Source organism: Eptatretus burgeri, chromosome 1 (genome assembly GCF_056783735.1).
Source record: "Eptatretus burgeri isolate ZD-2024b chromosome 1, Ebu_testis_v1, whole genome shotgun sequence".
NCBI lineage: Eukaryota > Metazoa > Chordata > Myxini > Myxiniformes > Myxinidae > Eptatretus > Eptatretus burgeri.
Genome location: NC_140961.1, coordinates 48,106,655 through 48,128,640, shown reverse-complemented (window position 1 = coordinate 48,128,640; position 21,986 = coordinate 48,106,655). Strand labels below are relative to the sequence as shown.

Genomic DNA, 21,986 nt, shown 5'->3' with positions numbered 1-21,986 from the left:
AGTTTGAGACCTGGTAAACTGCAGGAGAATGGCTCATTTGAATGCGTGAATATATCAGCCTCTACATAGGCAAATCTTGATAACCATGGTGGCCAATTGATGAAACAAGAACCCGAACTTGTACCTCACAATGGACTTCAAACAAGAGAAAGGGATCAACAATTGCATGAGAAAGGAATCTCGTTTCTGCATGGAGATGCAGCTTTTTCATTAGCATAACAGCGAAGACAAACATGAACTCACTGATTGGGCTTTAATTGCATTTACAACCTTCACAACCAAATTCAAAACGACCTTAACATTGGGAGGTTTAAAACAAAGAAGTTGCCTTCCAGAGCCTCATGATGTACATTTCAAATGTAATAATTTGACACCGGTTGCAACTTCTCAAACTTTTTCCAGAACACGAGTGGACGTGGCAGTCGAGGTTCAAGTCCCGTTGAACGCGCACACGCTGGTGCAGTGCTGCCGCTGCAACGGATTTCGTGATAAGATCGTCCAGTTCCTCGAACGTCTCTCGTGCCGTTGTTCAACTTGATTGAGTTTCACAAGCACGACCTCCTCCTTGTCACACCCAGTTTGAAATTTGACACGTGTAAGCGATTGAGCAAAATCAGTTGCAATTGCGTGCTTCGCAAATTGTAACGGAAAGAACTTGCCGTCCTTGACACTCTCAATGAAAATTTTTTTCTTTCCTCTCCTCTTGATAGCGTTTCGTCGGATGAAGGAATAAGGTCGAGCCATTTTCGAGCTTCATCTCCGTGAATCTATGGTCTTGATGCACCTGACGGGTTTCACCTATTGTGCGTGTTCCCAGTTTGAGCAATCATTAAGCTTGCTTTGTCGGACTTCCAAGGCCTAATCGTTAGCACCACTGAATGGGAATTGTTTTCTTCGTCTTGGGACCGACTTGGTTTTCTTTCAACAAAATCCAAAGGCTTGTCTTTCAAAGAGCTGTACTTTGTCTATAGATGTGGAAGAGGAGGTTTCACAGAATGAGTGGATAATAATTCACAGCAAAATGTGCAATGACAGACTGGTCCACCTTCTTCACGACTTCCACATAAATCCAACCACTAAATAGCTGAGGATCACATGGTCTTATAATCTCGCAAGACCATTGATTGTTGTAATATGAAGCTTATCAGAGCTGCCAGAAGCATCATGGCTTTTATTTTTTTCCAATGACATGAGTACTGGGGTCCGATTTATGAGCAGGCCCTTGTTCCATCCAAGTACGTTTTCTTTTCAAGGAACCCAAACTCAGCCACCTATCCAGTCGAGATTTCAAAATTATATTCAAAACTATTAACTGGTAAAATCAGTGCACACACTTGTCGTAACACAGGGCAGAAGCCATAACAAATCATAACTGGTTTTGCACATGCGATATTCTACGACAGTTGCCTCATGGTTCTACAAGTACAAGGGCGTTCAAAATGTTCTAGGAACGGGTCATTCATTCGCACTCCAACAGCCACAGTTGTTTGCTCATTATAAACGAACAGATGTGCTTGATACACACCATTATATTTACATTCATTTTGCGTTTGTCGTATAGAATATATTCGAGAAGGATGCTATGCCATACAATTATGGATCTTACTAAAATTGAGCTTCGAGGTTTGAGTGGATTTTTATGCCGGCCAGCGAGCGGTTCCAGCACCAAATTAATCCATGGACGTGTGATAGCTGTGCATGGTGAAAGTGAGCCATCATTTGATGAAGGTGAGCCCTCATTTGCCAAATGGGTTGCTTACTTTCACGGTGAACCCAAGTCCCTTGAAGATGACCTCATGTCAGGATGACCAGCAGATGCGACTGACACAGAAAAATGTTACTCCGATTTAGTTACTCACGGAGATGACACCATGCCTCGCAGCAATGAGATCACCAAAATATTCACAGAACCTGGAATTTCTAAATGTGCCATTTTCACCACCATCTAAAGACCAATATCTCAGCAAGATGGATCTCCTGAAACCTCGACGCTCATGCTCGACAAAAACGGCTGGAATAATTGCGAGCTTCTCGAATTGTTGAAAACGTATTGAGCTGACGAACGATCCTGGTGATGAAATGTGGCTTCACCACCGAGATGCAGAATCCAAATTGGAATCTCTCCAATGAAAGCCCAAAGGGATCACTGCCACCCAAGATGTTTCACAACTCACCCTTAGCCGGCAAGATCATGGCCTCGAATTTCTGAGATGCCAAGGGAAGCGGGGTGATTGACCACTTGCCTCACAAAACCAAAATCACGAAGAAATATAATGCCAACTTCATGCAAAAATTGCAGCAGCCCATCAAGAAAAAACGCCGAGAGATGTTGACCCAAAGGTGTGCTCCTGTACACAAGGGCTACGTTGCGTGGACCACCATCTGTGACTGGTGCTTCGAGCAAATGAACCCACCGTACAGCTCGGACTTCGCCACAGTGATCCGTTTCCATGTTTTTCAACGCACGGTCGCTGGAAACGAAGGATTGACCAAAGCAACTGAGATGTGGCTGAAGGAGCAATCCGGAAACTTCTGTTTTATTGGCATAGGCAGTTTGAAGGGATGGAGTAGGTACATTGAAGTCAAGGGACACGATGTTGAAAAATATTTTATGCCAAAGTTGGCAGGTCTTGGACTATTTTGAGTATCCCATTCCTATAATTTTTGAACGCTCCTCGTAATAAAGAGGTACAAGGAAGAATGCATGCACAGATTCCCAAAAACAAATGAACACACACAAACTGCTTTGGCATGTCACTGGCAGCTTGCACACCACAGTTTGGAAACCTATGCTCTAAAGCGTACTTCTTTGGCACCGCCGAATAAGGAAAACAATACTAAAGGTTTGTCAGGTTGGAAAGCCGTGCTTAACCTATAGACGAGGGTAGCAGCAAAAAAAAGAAGAAAACAAGCAGAAACCCCATTAAAAAGCTGCACATGTACGATGGCAGACCTGAGTATGGTGATGCAGAAAGATGATCTGTTTGATGCCTGGGCTACGGGGTTATGGCTGATCTTTTCCTGTTTCGTGCACTACATTGTGCACTGCACATTAACATCGGAAGGAAGGAGAAAAGCAGGAGTTAGAGGAGGAAGAGAAAAACTGGGAAAAGGAGAAGAAGAGTTTGAATCGTTAACGAGGAGGAGAAGGCTCCATCGCAAGCACTTGTTTTCCAAAAGCATAAAGCGCTAGCACATACAGCCTGAGCCGAGACATAAAAGCATCGATAATTACATTTTATACAAAAATACTTTTTAGCGTGTGCACCATATCAAATGGCTTTAAATCACCCACCCCACAGCCTCCCTTGACCCATTCTAGTAAAACTCCTTCCACATAACAATTTCCCCCACTTCACCCAACCCTCAAAACCAGACCCCTCCCCCCCCCCAACTTTCCATCACAAGGGGCTCGAGAGGGCTTGGGAAGCCCGTTCTTCTCGGCAATGCGCAAGAAGTCACCCAAAAGCTTCATCAAACCATGTGGTTTACAGGTGGGTCCGTAGGCATGGTAAAAGGAAGAAAACAATTGGAAGAAAACGAGAGCCAGCAATGGTTACTGGTTTGTGTTTCAACATGTCCACACGGAAGGTTCAGGTAAGCTGGTTCGGAGCTTCTAACATCTCCATGAGGAAAGTGTCGATCGGTGTGTCCCCAATTAGCTTGAAGAAAAACAGGTGTTCCAGGCATTTTAGGCCAATGGAGCGCAGAGCAGGTAACCGCAATAGCAGCTTGGCAAATCTGCATAAGGAACCAAGGAGTGACAGTCAACAAGCGTATTCACAACAAGCAGCATTTGCTCCCACATTTTCACCCACAGCACAAAGGGCAGGACCCGTGGCGCAAGGTAACAGTTATAGGATCGACAAATTAATGAGAATATGACACCACGTCACCATTACACACAATGAGAGGATGGAGCAAAGGGTGAAGAGCAGGAAGGATGAAGAGCAGGAAGGATGAAGTGAAGGCTGAGAAAACGCTCTCCTACCAAGTTTGAAGCTGGGGATTGGTGGCGAGGATGCTCTAACAATAGGTAAGCGGCTATCAAACTAGCATTATCAATTACTTCTGTCTGGTGTATAGTCCGTGTTGAGTACACTGTAGATGTGTGCAGCATGATGTAGAAAGAGCCATTCCAAGTTTGCGAGGTGATACAATGCTAACAAACGGGAAGGGTTCGGTCGAGAAGAAAAGCGATGGCCACCGAGGCATCTTTTGTTTTAGTTGTTGCAGGCATGAGAGCGAAACTGGGCTCACAATCTTTGTTGAGCAAATTAGTTTACTTCGAGCAAAGTATGCAATTTTTGGCCTAACCTAATATTTTGTTGTCCCGCCAGGCTATTTTATTTGCATTACGGTGACTTGTCCTGTTTTCTCACCAACTACATCCTTCAAAATTCCTTACCAGAAACACCAACAAAACAGCAGAAACGTTTCTTACCTCTCAAGAAATTAAGAAATGTTTTCTGCCTTTTGGACAGCAGCACCATCGGATTTCGTTGATCGTAGGACATCTCGGCGAATAATAGCGGCACTGTACTTCAATGAGCCAATGTATGGATTGAGGCCGATGTGTCGTCCTGCATTGGATGCGAGTTCAGCATTTTGGTGTTTCTGTCAAACTACGTAGCTGGGTGCTCTGAATTTTTGTATGGTTGTAAAGAATAATCTCGCATTCTTGACTGAAGACACATCTTGCTCCCTCTGCTTTTCCTTATGAGTGAGGGACGAAGAGCCGGAGGGATGGAGCGAGGGACAAAGAGCCGGAGGGATGGAGCGAGGGCCGAAGAGCCGGAAGGATGGAGCGAGGGACGAAGAGCCGGAGGGATGGAGCGAGGGACGAAGAGCCAGAAAGATGAAGCGAGAGAGGAAGAGAGTGAAGGAGTAGGCATGGAACTAAGAGTGGAAATGAGGTGTGTGATGACTAAGAGCAAGAGGGAAGAAGTGAGGGATGGGTTCCATCACCTGCCAGGTTGTTCTGGGTATTTCTGTTTGCAATAGGCCTCCAGTGAAGCATACACCTTCTCCCTGAGGGCCTCCACTTCACCAGAGTTGGATAAGCCTTTGGCATCTGGATACAAAAGGCATTGATTGGTCAAAACTGGACTAAAGTATCATCGATAAAGTTGAAGGGAAAGTTTACCCATAATGAGCTCAACTTTGCCTTCACAAAATACAAATCGGGAACATAATATTAATCCAAATCTATCACATAAACTTAGAAATTTGTTTTAATCAATAAGAAATTAATGATGCTTGAAGTTGGTTTTACAACCAAAAACCCTATTTTGGAAAAACTCGTGAATATTTGGATGTGACAGGAACCTACACACTGCCTTGTGGAATAGCAGAGCCGACCGGTGTGAAAGTGACAACGTAAAATGAAAAGATTTGGGAAGGTGTGCTGCACAATTCCACAGCAAACTATGTTTGAGGAGTTCAAGATATGAAGTACGTGGCACAGCAGCTGCTCAGCACAGACTGACGGGGCCTAACTAACCTACCCTAAGCTCTCATACATATCGCCGATCCAGAAGCGATCCCCCACCCATCCCCCCTCCTTTCATATGGGCAGTGCAAGTAGGCGTTGTGTGGTGGGTGACTCAGGGCGGGGTAGCAGATTTTGGGGCAGCAATGCCTCACCATGCTTCAGGAGGGGAGGGAGGGGGCAGTCGGGACTGTCGGTGGTGCATTTTACAGGAGCTCATATGGTTAGGTTTGTATGTAGCCTGATTGAGGACCGACTTTTTCCCTTGTCCTTTTGGGTTGGTATCTGTTTGCTTGCTGCCACATTAAAATCTGGAGCGGGTCGTACGAGTTCGGACTGCAATGCATAAGGCGGCTGCAGTGCATGCAAACCAGGGTGGTTTCACATGTGCACAGTTTACATTCACACAACTACTGTGCCACAAACTCACAACCGTGTCACACTGGACAACTGCCATCTTCCATGTATTTCACCTGCATTCCCTCGAAGGTTCCCATTTATGTGTGTCACAAGTCACATCACCACCGATTCCTGATAAACCTGCTGCTGGCGGTGTTTGCATGAGGATGTACCATGATGGGGTAAAAATATCTTTGGATTCTTTTGGGTTTCAGACAATCCATTCCATGGGGAGGCACATTAGACATTCCCTTTGAAGAAACTAATGCAAGCAGACATTGTGATTGCAGCCTCATGGCAAACGAGTTGCGACGTCATAATGTTTCCCACCGGGGTTGAAGAGGACAATGGCACGGAGGCAGCCCAGTTCAGTTTTGTCCATCTGCATGTCGCGCATCTTGGACACCAGCTCTGTTAAAACCCTGCAAATAAATTATTTTGACTTTCAGGCATAATCACACAACTTAATCTCACTGTATAAAATGGAGTCTACCAACAATATACGAATAGGTGTTTGATGTACGTGAGAGAGAATAATCCAATGAACCGGAAGCCCTTTTGCAGCACGTTCCAGCACCAAGGGAAATGGGCCATATACATATTACATAAATACAAACAGTGGGTGGCATTCCGCTTCCTGCTTTTACTTTTCTCCATAACAAACCAAGTTCAAGACAAGGGATGCGCAGACTAAATGAAATGAATTGGACTACAAAACCGTGATCGAACATGTCTTTCAAGAGTATGCAATCTCAAAAGAAACATTCATTATAAACTATTCGGTTAACAGATTATGTGTGTTCAAACGAGACTTCCCTGCTTCGTGAAGATCACTTCAAAAGCGAAGAATTCCGGAATGGGTCTGTACTGTCCATCCATGTTGTCTTGTGAATCCTTTCCCATGTCTTATCTGTATGTACTTTGTCCTGTCGTGTCAAATTCGAGATTTTGCTTGTCTAGGCCTCAGGTAGACCAGATTGCTGTTTGACTTCGGCCTGACATGTCATCTCTCTTCTGTAAATGAGGTCCTCTTCTCACGATTCTGTTCTCTTACAAGTCTCCACTTTCTTCTCAAATAGAAAAAAAAAAAACATTTCACATAAAAACTCATTCTGCTTGTTACTCCTTCCTTCGCTCATTCTTTATCCTCTTCCTTCTCAGTACCACATCCTTTCTATCTCACCCGAAGAAGTAATTTGCTCCTTACTTTCAAAACTTATAAATTACTTTTTGAAACTATTCATCTACTTTCACTCCCCGAGACAAACGTCTCATGGGCATATATCTCATGGCCGGACCCCGTCTCCTTCACACGTGTTCCATTCCAATTCTGGATAACTGGCAGGCCCTGCTCACTGTGCACCGTCATCCCAATGTGATATCAATACTTTCCTTCTTGCTTTGAATAACCCTTCTTTTCAACCTTGTCACAATGTCTGTATTCACTGACCCACACTGTGTGTCGCAATATTCCACACTGCGTGCCCCACAGCCCACACTGCGTGCCCCACAGCCCACACTGCGTGCCCCACAGCCCACACTGCGCGCCCCACAGCCCACACTGTGTGCCCCACAGCCCACACTGCGTGCCCCACAGCCCACACTGCGTGCCCCACAGCCCACACTGCGTGCCCCACAGCCCACACTGCGTGCCCCACAGCCCACACTGCGCGCCCCACAGCCCACACTGCATGCCCCACAGCCAACACTGCGTGCCCCACAGCCAACACAGTGCACCCACAGCCAACACTGCATGCCCCACAGTTAACACTGCGTGCCCCACAGCTAACACTGTGTGCCCCACAGCTAACACTGCTGGCACCACAGCCCACACTGCGTGCCCCACAGTCCACACTGCGTGCCCTACAGTCCACACTGCGTGCCCTACAGCCCACACTGCGTGCCCCACAGCCCACACTGCGCGCCCCACAGCCCACACTGCGCGCCCCACAGCCCACACTGCGTGCCCCCACAGCCAACACTGCGTGCCCCACAGCCAACACTGCGTGCCCCACAGCCAACACTGCGTGCCCCACAGCCAACACTGCGTGCCCCACAGCCAACACTGTGTGCCCCACAGCTAACACTGCGTGTCCCACAGCTAACACTGCGTGCCCCACAGCCAACACTGCGTGCCCCACAGCCAACACTGCGTGCCCCACAGCCAACACTGCGTGCCCCACAGCCAACACTGCGTGCCCCACAGCTAACACTGCGTGCCCCACAGCCAACACAGTGCACCCACAGCCAACACTGCGTGCCCCACAGCCAACACTGCGTGCCCCACAGCCAACACTGCGTGCCCCACAGCCAACACTGCGTGCCCCACAGCTAACACTGCATGCCCCACAGCCAACACTGCGTGCCCCACAGCCAACACTGCGTGCCCCACAGCCAACACTGCGTGCCCCACAGCTAACACTGCGTGCCCCACAGCCAACACAGTGCACCCACAGCCAACACTGCGTGCGCCACAGTTAACACTGCGTGCCCCACAGCTAACACTGCGTGCCCCACAGCTAACACTGCGTGCCCCACAGCCCACACTGCGTGCCCCACAGCCAACACTGCGTGCCCCACAGCTAACACTGCATGCCCCACAGCCAACACTGCGTGCCCCACAGCCAACACTGCGTGCCCCACAGCCAACACTGCGTGCCCCACAGCTAACACTGCGTGCCCCACAGCCAACACAGTGCACCCACAGCCAACACTGCGTGCGCCACAGTTAACACTGCGTGCCCCACAGCTAACACTGCGTGCCCCACAGCTAACACTGCGTGCCCCACAGCTAACACTGCGTGCCCCACAGCCAACACTGCGTGCCCCACAGCCAACACTGCGTGCCCCACAGTTAACACTGTGCGCCCCACAGCTAACACTGCGTGCCCCACAGCTACCACTGCGTGCCCCACAGCCAACACTGCGTGCCCCACAGCCAACACTGCGTGCCCCACAGTTAACACTGTGCGCCCCACAGCTAACACTGCGTGCCCCACAGCTACCACTGCGTGCCCCACAGCCAACACTGCGTGCCCCACAGCTAACACTGTGTGCCCCACAGCTAACACTGCGTGCCCCACAGCTAACACTGCGTGCCCCACAGCTAACACTGCGTGCCCCACAGCTAACACTGCGTGCCCCACAGCCAACACTGCGTGCCCCACAGCTAACACTGCGTGCCCCACAGCCCACACTGCGTGCCCCACAGCCCACACTGCGTGCCCCACAGCCCACACTGCGTGCCCCACAGCCCACACTGCGTGCCCCACAGCCCACACTGCGTGCCCCACAGCCAACACTGCGTGCCCCACAGTCAACACAGTGCACCCACAGCCAACACTGCGTGCCCCACAGCTAACACTGCGTGCCCCACAGCCCACACTGCGTGCCCCACAGCCAACACTGTGCACCCACAGCCAACACTGCGTGCCCACAGCTAACACTGCGTGCCCCACAGCTAACACTGCGTGCCCCACAGCTAACACTGCGTGCCCCACAGCCCACACTGCGTGCCCCACTGCCCACACTGCATGCCCCACAGCCCACACTGCGTGCCCCACAGCCCAGACTGCGCGCCCCACAGCCCACACTGCATGCCCCACAGCCAACATTGCGTGCCCCACAGCCAACACAGTGCACCCACAGCCAACACTGCGTGCCCCACAGCCAACACTGCGTGCCCCACAGCCAACACTGCGTGCCCCACAGCTAACACTGCGTGCCCCACAGCTAACACTGCGTGCCCCACAGCTAACACTGCGTGCCCCACAGCCAACACTGCGTGCCCCACAGCTAACACTGCGTGCCCCACAGCTAACACTGCGTGCCCCACAGCTAACACTGCGTGCCCCACAGCTAACACTGCGTGCCCCACAGCTAACACTGCGTGCCCCACAGCTAACACTGCGTGCCCCACAGCTAACACTGCGTGCCCCACAGCCAACACTGCGTGCCCCACAGTTAACACTGTGTGCCCCACAGCTAACACTGCGTGCCCCACAGCTAACACTGCGTGCCCCACAGCCAACACTGCGCACCCACAGCCAACACTGCGCACCCACAGCCAACACTGCGTGCCCCACAGCTAACACTGCGTGCCCCACAGCCCACACTGCGTGCCCCACAGCCAACACTGCGCACCCACAGCCAACACTGCGCACCCACAGCTAACACTATGTGCCCCACAGCCCACACTGCGTGCCCCACAGCCAACACTGCGTGCCCCACAGCTAACACTGCGTGCCCCACAGCTAACACTGCGTGCCCCACAGCCAACACTGCGTGCCCCACAGCTAACACTGCGTGCCCCACAGCCAACACTTCAGAAAGTATTCACACCCCTTGACTTTTGTCACATTTTACTGTGCTTCAGCCTGAATATAAAATGGATTGAATTTTCATTTTTTATCACCGATCTAAACAAATTACGCCGTAATGATAAAGTGAAAACATGTTTTTAGAAATTTTTACAAGTTCATTAATAACGAAAAGCTGAAATGTCTTGTGTTAAGTATTCAACCCCCTGAGCCAATACTTTGTTGAAGCTCCTTTGGCAGTGATTACAGCTTTGAGTCTTGGTTATATCTGTATGAGCTTTGCACATCTAGATTTGGGTGTTTTCTCCCATTCCTCCTTGCAGATTTGTCCAAGCTCTGTCAAGTTGGATGAGGAGTGTCGATGAACAGCAATCTTCAAGTCTTTCCACAGATTCTCAATGGGATTCAAGTCTGGGATTTGGCTGGGCCACTCAAGGACTTTCACGTTCTTGTTCTGAAGCCATCCCAGTGTTGCCTTGGCTGTATGCTTGGAGTTATTATCGTACTGGAACATCAATCTTCGCCGCAGTCTAAGGTGTTTTGCGCTCTGAAGCAGGTTCTCCTCAAGGATTTGCCTGTATTTGGCTCCATTCATTGTTCCCTCTATCCTTACAAGTCTCCCAGTCCTGCTGCTGAAAAACATCCCCAAAGCATGATGCTACCACCACCATGCTTCATAGTAGGGATGGTGTTCGATGGGTGATGAGCTGTGCTTGGTTTCCACTGGACGAGCACTTTGCATTTAGGTGAAAGAGTTCAATTGTTAATCTCATCAGACCACAGAATCTTTTGCCTCATGCTCTCAGAGTCTTTCTCATACCTTTTTGCAAACTCCAGGTGTGATGTCATGTGCCTTTTTCTCAGGAGTGGATTCTGTCTGGTCAATCTCCCATAAAGCTTAGATTTGTGAAGTGCTGCAGAGATTGTTGTCTTTCCAGCAGGTTCTCCCATCTCAGCCAAGGAACTCTAGTTTTGTCAGAGTGGTTATTGGTCATCTCCCTCCCTGACCAAGTGGTCCTTGCCTAGTTGCTCAGTTTGGTCGGACGGCCAGTGTCGGAAGAGTCTGGGTAGTTCCATATTATTTCCATTTTCTAATGATGAAGCTCACTGTGCTTTTGGGAACTTTCAACACTCGAGCAATCGTTTTATACCCTTCCCCAAATCTATGCCTCCTCACAATTCTATCTCGAAGTTCTACGGACAGTTCCTTGGACTTCATGGTGGAGTTTCTGCTCTTACATGCACTGTCAACTGTGGGACATCATGTAGAAAGGTGTGTTTCTTTCTAAATCGTGTCCAATCAATTGAAATGGCCATCGGTGGACTCCAATCAAGTTGTGGAGACATCTCAAGGATGATCAAAGGAAATTGGATGCATTTGAGCTCAATTTGGAGTGTCATAGGAAAGAGGTTGGATACTTATTTGACGCAAGACATTTCAACTTTTCATTTTAAATTAATTTGTAAAAAAAAATTCTAAAAACATGTTTTCACTTTATCATTATGGGGTAATTTGTGGAGATCGGTGTCAAAAAATTTAAATATAATCCATTTTAAATTCAGGCTGTTAGGCAACAAAATGGGACAAATGTCGAGGGGTGTGAATACTTTCTGAAGGCAACGTACCTCTCTGCAACTACCTAATGTTTGCCTGTGTGGTATAAAATCCACCCAATGATGATGATACCCCAAAAAGAGATGTAAAGAGGAACTATCCGTATTTCTTCTGACATGATCAACTTATATCCATCCTTCCCAACTCTGTTCTTCATCTGCGCTGATTTCAACTGCCCCCCTGCTAACTGCCTGGGTGTCAGTTCTGTAACAACCAGCCGTGGCAGTGCAGCCAAAGCTTTCTGCGACTGTGTCCGACACAATTTCTGCAACCGAGACTTCCTCCCTCCTGGACCTGGTAATGACTACATATGCAATCTCTCTTGTTCCTCCTCTGCCCCTTTTGGCTCCACTGACAATATTGTTGTCAAAGCCCATATCTCTCGGCCTATTGTACGGGAGCAATCCTATCGATACAGAATATGGCTTTTCACAAAGGCCAACCTCTCCGATGCTCTGGAACGTCTTCTTTTTTGCAGACAGCTCCACATTATGTTGTACAGCAACCCGATCATACCAATGGGCTAAAAGCAGCTACATCACTCTCCTGATCAAGTAATGGAACATTCTTTAAGTCCTGACAAATCTCAGTCTCACCCTGTGGCTCTGGACTGATCAAACAAACATCTATATATTTCCATGGTTAGCCCACTGGGAGAAGTTCAGTCTCTTCAGTCTCTTGAACTTCCAAACCGCACCATCAGTCACGACCTCTCCTGGACCAACCGCAAAGCAAAGCAGATAAAATGTAAAAAAAATGTCTGGTGAGTGAAACAACATCCATACAAATAAAAGGATGGTGTCTGTCTGTGTATCTTTTAGTTCATATCTCCTCTCTGAACACTTCGTGCATTGTCACCAAACTTGGTAGACATAATTAACAATGTCTTACAATTAGTGCATCACTATCCAAATTTATTTACAAGTTCTCCAGTCAAAAGTTGACCTTTTTCAAAGGGCTCAATGTCACAGCATCCTGTTGGGTGGTACCTCCATTGCCAATATGTCACGGGATTGCTATTTTTGTTGTTGTGAGCATATGTTTCTTAATGTGCACAATTCACCCCCTAGAATGAGATTATCTATCACAACACGTACAATTCACCAAGTCCTCCCCAACTAATGACCTTATATATGGTAAAGTACATCATATGCACTCCAGAATGAGCTTATCTACCCCACACTACCTTCCCCCCTCCCACACTATTCCCCAACCCATATCTGACAGGTATATCTATCTGCTAGTTATAATTAAAGTGAAAAACTCATTTCCCAGGCTGGAAATTTGGTTTCCTACCCCACATCCCAATAACCATTCCATTAAAAAAAAAACAATCAAGGGAAGAACCCAGGTATATCTCAAGACAATTTATAAATGAGGAAAGCTTTTGCAGAAATCTTGAATTAAAACAAAATGTAACAGTGCTGAACCATGCGATGAAGCTGGACAAACCTGTCAAATATGGAACCAACACCTGCACTGTGAGCGCTACTGCGATGCACGTGCAAGCCCGTGGAAAGCAAGATTCCATCCTTGACGGCGATGGAACGATGAGAGAATGATGCGATCAACAGCTCATTCCAGCCTAGCTCCACACCCCGTGGAAACAGAATTGCACCACGTCAAACGGCACGTCACACCCACGAGGCGTAATGCTGCATCCCTCACTGCACTCTGAGGGAGATCAAGGTAACCAAAGCAACGTACCGGCTCGCAGCAGTATGACCTGGTCGTCTAATGGGAGCTCTGAGAAGTGTGGGATCCTTTTGGCCCATTCGACCAGTGTGAACAGTTGCTTATCGGCTGCTTGGCAGATATTGGTGACTGGATCATTGGGCTGTGGGAAGAAGTGGGATCCGATTATAAGAAGTTTGAAATCTTTGTACCAGTTCCAAAATAGAAAGCAAAGTGGGAAGTCAAATTCTAACAGTAAGATAAATAAAACAATGCTACGTACTGAGGATCCATCAGACGAGACGCCCACTTCAACATAAGTCTCAGTTTTTGGCTCCACAGCAAGCTCTGCTTCAAGGACCTTATCTACTGGCATGTCCTCACTACCACCACTGGACTCTACCTCTCCTTCTTCTTTCTCCTTGCAGCGTTGTCGCTCTTCTTGCACAGCTGTGCACACATGCAATAAGGCTAAGGGTCAGCAAAATAGGGACAGATATATGTATCAGCTGCGTATGTAGAGGCTGGGGGTGTGGGAAGAAAGTCTGAAGACAAACACACACATGTGATCAAACTGAATCGGTGGACAAGTGTGTAAACTGCAGAGCAGGAAAAAAATTCACAAAAAAAGCCACGGCAGTGATTAGACGACATCTTGCCTTCCCGCTTCATCCCCATCGCCAGGCACTTCTGGTAACGGCAGTACTGACAACGGTTACGTTGGCGCTTGTCAATGAGGCAGTCACGCGTGTCACGACACGTATACGTGAGGTCCTTACGAACTGTGCGCTTGAAAAACCCTTTGCAGCCTTCACAACTGTGTACACCGTAATGCTTTCCTACGAAACAAATGGAGAACGTGGGGCATGTTAATAAGCTCACTAATGATCTGTCCAATAACTGCAAGGTGCTGTCATTAGTGCAAAGAGATGGGACACAGCATGGCAGTGCCAAAGCCCTGAACTGACCAGAAGAGCGGTCGCCGCAGATGGAACAGATGTGCTTTGACAGCGAAGGTAGGGGGTGCCCAGATGTTGGTGACTTTCCCACTCCATTGAGACCCAGGGGTGGTTTCACATCATCAGAACTGCTCACAGGATTCATGACCGCTTGACTTATGTGAAGCTGCAAAAACACGTGCACTTATTGATGTACAAAATCTCGGCTCATGTTAGAGCGAGGAAACAGAGGGTAAAAGGGCAATGTTCTGAAGATGGGGCCCACAGTTGAACATCGCAAGCAAGAGAAAGATCAGGAAAGGACGGGTGGAAACACAGTAACCTACAAGTAAGAGGGTTAGGTTAGGTAGGTTTAATGGGAGTAGGAAAGATCAGGGGTAGGCAACGAGATGGCTGTGCGTTGCTTGCTTGAACCCCCTGGCCGGAACAGTCTCTGGAAGGCAGTTCCACAAATGAGAGAAAAGCGGAACAAATGAGTTAAGTTGGTTGATGAGCCTGGATTTTGTGAGTTAACTTGGAGGTTGTTATAGGAAAAACATGCATTTTGGAGACTCTGGGAAAGGTCAGAGGACTAAGCAGAGAAAAAGTGGTTAAAAAAAGAGGTCACCAACGTGTCTGTGATGTGGCAGCAACAGGCCTTGTGCTTCGGCCTCATCGTGAAAGATGCCTATAATGTTGGGAGCTTTAAATTGTATCAAATCCAGGAGATACGGATGTGATGCTGGGGCATTAGCCCATTGAGCAATGTATAAAGGCCTTGTAGACTATTAGTACCTCTGATTTCCCAAGGAATGATTTAGAATGATGGAGGATGCACACTCTACAGCTGGCTTTGGATTGGGAAGCCAGTTTTGTTATATGGTCAGTCTCGAAGCAGTCTTGGTTGATGGTGAGGACACAGTTCAACAGACTGAACCTCTTTCCAGTGGTCAACCCGGAAAATAGATTGGTGGGTTTGTTTGACAATCCTTCCAGAGAGACTGGGTGAGACTGCTATTTGCCATTTGTACAAGCATACACCACAGGAGTTCATGTCAAATCCTTTGCTTAACAATTATTTTCGAAACAAACGAGCACATTATATATCATATTGTGTACAACTTTGGTTAGGTAATGGTAGCTAATTCATGGTAAAAATACTGAATCCAAGCACCATCGAGTTCCTTATCGGACTGCATTAGCTTGAGGCCAACACCAACCAAATGCGAAATCATGTTCTGACAAAATCTAAACCGACCTGTGAATTTCCAAGTGCCCCATAGGCAAGGCTGGGTCCTTGAGGTGTAGCAGGAAGTGCTGGGGATGCCAGTCCTGACGAGCTGATGACCGAGTAGGGAGAGGGAAGCCCGTTGAGAGGGGAAGGCAGTGAAGGCATGGTCGTGCGAGCTCCCAAGGACAGGGGAGGGGGTGAGCTCATAGCTGCATGTGGCAACTGTGTGCTGATGGATGTGGAGAGCGCAAGGTCTGGAGACATAAAAGGGGAACATAGTTTTACAAGATGCTCCAAAAATTAAATGATCACATCCATAACAGCACGAGATTCTTCAAACTCCTGGTTTTCCAGCAAGCAAAGAAGCTATTGCAGAATTCATGAACTTAAAGTGCAACTGACATCATCTTAGGTGCTGCTCCTATTATGAAACATTGTTTAACTGTGCGATTGAAAATGTGAACTTGAAAAAATCTTCCATTAACGTGATTGATAATTAATTAACCTCCGCCATCTTCGAAGATGGATGGAGGTTACTGTTTTCACCCCTTTCTGTTTGTTTGTTTGTTTGTGAACAGTATTACGGAAAAACTCCTCGACGGATTTCGACGAAACTTGGTGGGGGGTTAGGTGTGGTCCAAGGATCGTGCCATTCAATTTTGGACTTGGTCCCCCCCCCCCAAAAAAAAAATTGTTAGAGAAAAAAAATTTTTTTTTTGCATTTCTACATGTTTTAAGTGATTTCCAACCCCCCCTCCAATATTTTTTTCCCCCACTCCCAAAAAAATAGATAATTTTTTTTTTTTTGCATTTCTACATGTTTTAAGTGATTTCCAATCCCCCCACCCCAAAAAATTGTTACCCCTCCCCCAAAAAATAGAGAAAAAAATATTTTTTTTTGCATTTCTACATATTTTAAGTGCTTTGCAACCCCCCTCAAAAAAAATTGTTTGAGAAAAAATTTTTTTTTTGCATTTTTACATGTTTTAAGTGATTTCCAACCGCCTCAAAAAAAATTGTTACCCCGCTTCCCAAAAAAGAAAAAACTTTTTTTTGCATTTCTACATGTTTTAAGTGATTTCCAACCCCCCCCAAAAAAAAAAATTGTTAGAGAAAAAAATTTTTGCAACATTTTTTTCAACAAAATTTCGATTTTTTTTTTTTTGCATTTTTACATGTTTTAGGTGATTTCCAACCCCCCCAACCCCCCCCCCAAAAAAAATGTTGGAGAAAAGAACTATAACTCAGCACTGTTGACATATTTAATGAATAAGATATAAGGTTCACTTGAGTGACCCAGCAGTATTGGCGGCAGAGGTTTTGCACTCTCCTGAGTGCTCCCCCTCTAGTTTGATTTGTGTTCATAAGCCATGCCCCCGAAAGTTAGTTTTTGCTGCATGGGTAGTACCATTCGAGCGATGCAAGTTGTTGAATCAATGCTCCTTGCTGATGAGGATTTATTTGGTAAAATGAGTAATTATTGCTATGTTGTTACAGGTTTTAAATAATTTTGAAACAAAGTCTCAACCACTGGAAAAAGCAAAACGATAGAGGAGAGGATGATCATACTGACAGCAGGAAGGAGAAACAGGTGGACTCGGGACAAACATTTGGATGAATGAATGGGAAATGAGGATACCCTCGAGGAAAAAAGAGTTTGTGGGTGAGGGGGAGGGTAACACCTCTGTAAGCAAGAGGTAAAATAAAAAGATTACTATTAGGGGTGAAAAGTGGCATGAGAAGGCCCAGGAGGGAAGAATGGGATTGCAAGTAAGCAGTAAAGCTATGTTTTGAAAGTTAGATGAAGAGGGTGTCACATGTGTCATGGGGGATGGGAAGGTGGTTGGGGGGGTGGGGGTGGAGGGGGGAGAAGCTTGGGAGGAGCAGATAAGTGAAAGAGTAGGAAGAGTAACATCAGAAGAGAGGTATAGAAAACAAGAGCCCACCAACCTGTCTACAATGAGAGGGCAGTCAGCCCAACATCTCAGCCTCCTAGTAGAAGATGCTAATGATGTTGGGAGCTTTGGATTCCATAAGACATTGGAGAGACGGGTGCAATATGGGGAAGGAGGCAGGGTGGGCAGGAAATAAAGCAGTGGACAAAGGTTTTGTAGGCCGAGAAGTTCAAAGAACCTGGCAATGAAGGAGCATCAGAGATCAGGTTGGAAAGTTCTACACAGTGAGAGGATGTGGTTGATGGCAAGGCCCAGAAGTTCAAGGCTTACAGTAACTCAACCAAACAAAGGATTCTCCTTTTGGACACATTTTTGAGGGACAGGGGTCTGTAATGAGTGGGTAGTCGGTATGCCACCTACAAAAACGAAAATAAAATAAAGCCTTACAATGGCCATTCTATATTCAGTGATTTGCCATGAGCACTACACTGGAAACCAATTCAACAAAGGTTTTGATCTTCGGGAATCTTTTGGCACTTGAGCCGGTTACAAGTAAAAAGGTACTGGGGATCAAAGCCATTTCTTCGGCAAGTGAATATGCTGATTTGACAGTCAATGTGGTAGAAACAGAGCCATCACCACTGTAATAAGTATAAGCACGATGCTTTTGATACAAAGTTTGTGACTAATTATGACCTTGGTGATTGTTCTAGCCATTCGGCTGAATATTGAAAAATTAACAGTTGTTAAATTTTATTGATCAAATGGATGGATTTACATAAAGCTCATAATGGCACTTATAAAGTACAAAAAGAAAAATGAATTGGTGGACATCAGTGTACTATCATGAGAACCACAAGGAATTTGGGAGACGACTAGATATCTGCGATTACAAGCGATCGCCAAGAGTAAGCCTCCCCCGGCGCCGATGATCCAATGATGGCCTCAAATGATGGCCTCCAATGAGCCCGTGATCCAATGATGGCCTCAAACGATGAGCTCCAATGAGCCCATGATCCAATGTTGGCCTCAAACGATGGCCTGCAATGAGCTCGTGATCCACTGATGACCTCAAATGATGAGCTCCAATGAGCCCGTGATCCAATGATGGCCTCCAATGATGAGCTCCAATGAGCCCATGATCCAATGATGGCCTCCAATGATGAGCTCCAATGAGCCCATGATCCAATGATGGCCTCCAATGATGGCCTCCAATGATGAGCTCCAATGAGCCTGTGATCCAATGATTGCCTCCAATGATGAGCTCCAATGAGCCCATGATCCAATGAAGGCCTCCAATGATGAGCTCCAATGATGGCCTCCAATGATGAGCTCCAATGAGCCCATGATCCAATGAAGGCCTCCAATGATGAGCTCCAATGATGGCCTCCAATGATGAGCTCCAATGAGCCCGTGATCCAATGATGGCCATATTTTTTTCAGACTGCCATATGACCTTGACCATCAACATTGAAGGATAGAGTGTAAATTAAGAAAATGTGTCCCAATCTCCAATCTATCCATAAAACTCACCATGACAATAATTAGTCGAGGGAATGGTAAAAAAATTCATGACCTTATAGTCGTTTCGGACCCCAAGGGTTCTAAGAGTCTTTGAGGTGCCATTAAAAATTGGGGGTACTGTTTTTAGAAACAAACCATACAACAGGTATATGCCTCCACGATCATCTATAATCTAGGGGAGACTTAATTAATAAATACATTTAGTACAGCATATGGGATTTTAACCTGAGTCCCGAGCATCACCAGTCATTGTCTCAGATGGGAACGCAAAACAAGCCAACCAGAGTTAATTTTCGTTGTTATTTTTTTTTCTTCTTTTTTTTCTTTTAAGGAGAGATCTCACCGAGGGTACTTCGAGAATACAAAGGGTACTTTGTGACTACAGATTATCAACATTTTCACAGGACTACAAATAGTAGTACTTTCCAAGACCACGCCCTTCCCCTCCCCTCTTCAATCACACTCTTCCCTCCAGGTCTTCAAAACAGCCGTTCACCACCATCTCTTATACAGATTAGACGACCAAAATCGTCGTCCAAAAAAATCGACCAAAAAAAAAAAAGATACATCCAAAACCATGATCTTTTCTTCCCCCCATTAATCCACCCCAAACCCACCTCCTTCAAATTCCCTGCTTTCCTTCCTGAAAGTCCCTGTCGTGTCCATCTTGTCTACCCTGTGTACCCCACCCCATCCCTCTCCCTTACACAGATCTCCTCATGTCTCTGTTCCACACTGTTTTTTCCTTCCCTCTCTCGCCCCTCTTGTCTCCTGCCCCCCTTGTTGTACGTTCTGTGTGTTAGCTCTCATACGAGCCTCTTTTTCTCCATTTTATTGATCTGGATCTTTTTTTGTTGTTGTTGTTACCTTCACCACCGAAGGTGAACCGAGGTTATGTTTTCATCCCTGTTTGTTTGTCCGGTTGTTTGCCATTGAGAAAGATAACTCAAAACATTGTGACCGGATTTGAATGAAACTTGGTGGAAAGGTTGGATGTGTGCAAAAGAAGGATTGATTAGATTTTGCTAAAGATTGGATGTAGATCTGAGAATTTTTAAAGTGATTCTTCACCATCGATTGATGGAACTGAAAATGATACACAGTCGGACCCGCTATTCATGTGAGATATGTTCCTGAAAAATGCCGCGAATGTCTGTGTGTTGTTTTTTTTTTAACATGGTTTAGGCTCGTGTTTAATTGATTAAACAGAACAAATCGGGACACAACATAACTTGATTTCCAAATTGGGACTTGATTTCCAATCATCAATTTGGTTTCAGACCAGGTCACTCTACCCTGGATATGCTGCTTCTGCTCTCCCATCAATGGATGGAGGTCCTCAATGCCAGACAGGAAATCCGAGCCGTATCCCTGGACATATCACGTGCTTTTGACACAGTCTGGCACCCTGCCCTACTCACCAAACTCTCTTCCCATGGTATTCACGGCCATCTCCACTCATGGCTCGCAGACTTCCTCTCCTGTCGCAGTCAACGTGTGGCCCTAAATGGAGTTCTTTCATCCCCTCTTCCTGTGCGGGCTGGAGTTCCTCAAGGTAGCGTTCTGGGCCCTGTTCTTTTTCTGGTTTTCATCAATGATCTCTCGGACTCTCTGGAAAATCCTCTATTTCTCTTTGCCGACGACTCCACCCTCTGCCGTACCATCTGTCATCCCTCAGACCGGCAAGCAGCAGCTTCTTCGCTCACTGCAGATCTGGATAAAATCACAACAATCTTTCTCAACAATCCTCTGGAAGAAGTCTTTTCTTTCAAGCTTCTGGGTCTCACTATCTGCCATGACCTTTCCTGGGAAAGTCACATTTCCAACCTCGCCTCAAAAGCCAGTCGCCGACTGGGAATCCTCCGTTGTGTAAAGTCCTTCCTCGGCCCTCTTGAGCTCCTGACCACTTACAAAGCTTTTGTCCGTAGCCTGATGGAGTACTGCTCTCCCCTCTGGGCCGGTGCTCCTGCCTCCCACCTTTCTCGGCTTCACGCTGTCGAAACCAGGGCATTTAAGATCATCGGCATCTCCCGCAATGAAGCTGAGTCTTTGGGCCTCTCACTCAATCACCGCAGGTTGGTCGGTGGTCTTTCTGTCTTCTACCGACTCCTCTCCAGCCTTGCCCCCCCTGCTCTCTCTGCGATTTGTCCCCACCACATTTCCACAGGGCGCTCAAGGTCCGCCAACAACCCCCTTCTGGTAAAACTACCAAAATCACGAATCACTGCCCATCTTCACTCTTTCATTCCTCTTTTTCCCCGCCTTTGGAATAAACTTCCTCACTCTATTCTTTCCCATTCTTCCCTCCAGGCTTTCAAAACAGCTGTTCACCACCAGCTCTTATCTTCCCCCATCCAAATCCTCGATCTTTTCTTCCCCCGATAATCCACCCAAGCCCACTTCCTTCAATTCTCCTGCTTTCCTTCCTGAAAGTCCCTGTAATGTTCATCTTCTCTTCGCCATGTTCCCCGTCCCATCCCCATCCCTCTCCCTTCCACAGTTCACCTAATGTGCTGTTCCCCACTGTTTTGTCCCTTCCACTCCCGCCCCTCTTGTCTCATGCCTCCTCGCTGTGAGTTGTGTGTTAGCTCTTATACGAGCCTCGACCAAGGTATACAAAAAAAAAAAAAGGAACAGCAGGAGAAAGGGGAAACATGAGTATCAGGATGAAGAAAGTTGACAGAGATGGACAAACAAGGGATGCAGGTAACGATGAGGGTAAGGGAGAATGGAAATGGTGGACAATATGGATACATAAGCCAAATTGTGTTTGACCAGTTTGTGATTTTGTCAAAGTCTGAGGAGAGGGAAGAGGCTGCTGCCTGTCAGAAGGATGAGCGATGTCACGACAGAGAGTGGAGTCATCAGCAAAGAGAGATAGAGGATTTTCCAGAGAGTAA

General features: G+C 46.9%; 1 protein-coding gene across 9 annotated transcripts in view; it reads right to left on the bottom strand.

The window, feature by feature from the left end:
- Window positions 1-1,151: 1,151 nt before the first annotated feature.
- Window positions 1,152-21,986, bottom strand: part of LOC147034428 (retinoic acid receptor RXR-alpha-B-like) — a 66,468-nt gene continuing 45,633 nt past the window's right edge. For 5 of the 9 annotated variants that reach the window (XM_085883034.1, XM_085883063.1, XM_085883054.1 and 2 more), the window contains 9 exons: window positions 15,695-15,921; window positions 14,467-14,623; window positions 14,062-14,337; window positions 13,782-13,948; window positions 13,532-13,661; window positions 13,277-13,409; window positions 6,221-6,312; window positions 4,969-5,074; window positions 1,152-3,741 (listed from right to left, as the gene is read on the bottom strand). In XM_085883034.1, coding sequence (XP_085739160.1) covers window positions 3,594-3,741; window positions 4,969-5,074; window positions 6,221-6,312; window positions 13,277-13,409; window positions 13,532-13,661; window positions 13,782-13,948; window positions 14,062-14,337; window positions 14,467-14,623; window positions 15,695-15,874 — 1,389 coding nt within the window. In that variant the 5' untranslated portion in view covers window positions 15,875-15,921 and the 3' untranslated portion in view covers window positions 1,152-3,593. Of the gene's footprint in view, window positions 3,742-4,968; window positions 5,075-6,220; window positions 6,313-13,276; window positions 13,410-13,531; window positions 13,662-13,781; window positions 13,970-14,061; window positions 14,338-14,466; window positions 14,624-15,694; window positions 15,922-21,986 lie in introns of all 9 variants that reach the window. The other 4 variants (XM_085883007.1, XM_085883016.1, XM_085883025.1 and 1 more) reach the window with 4 other exon arrangements.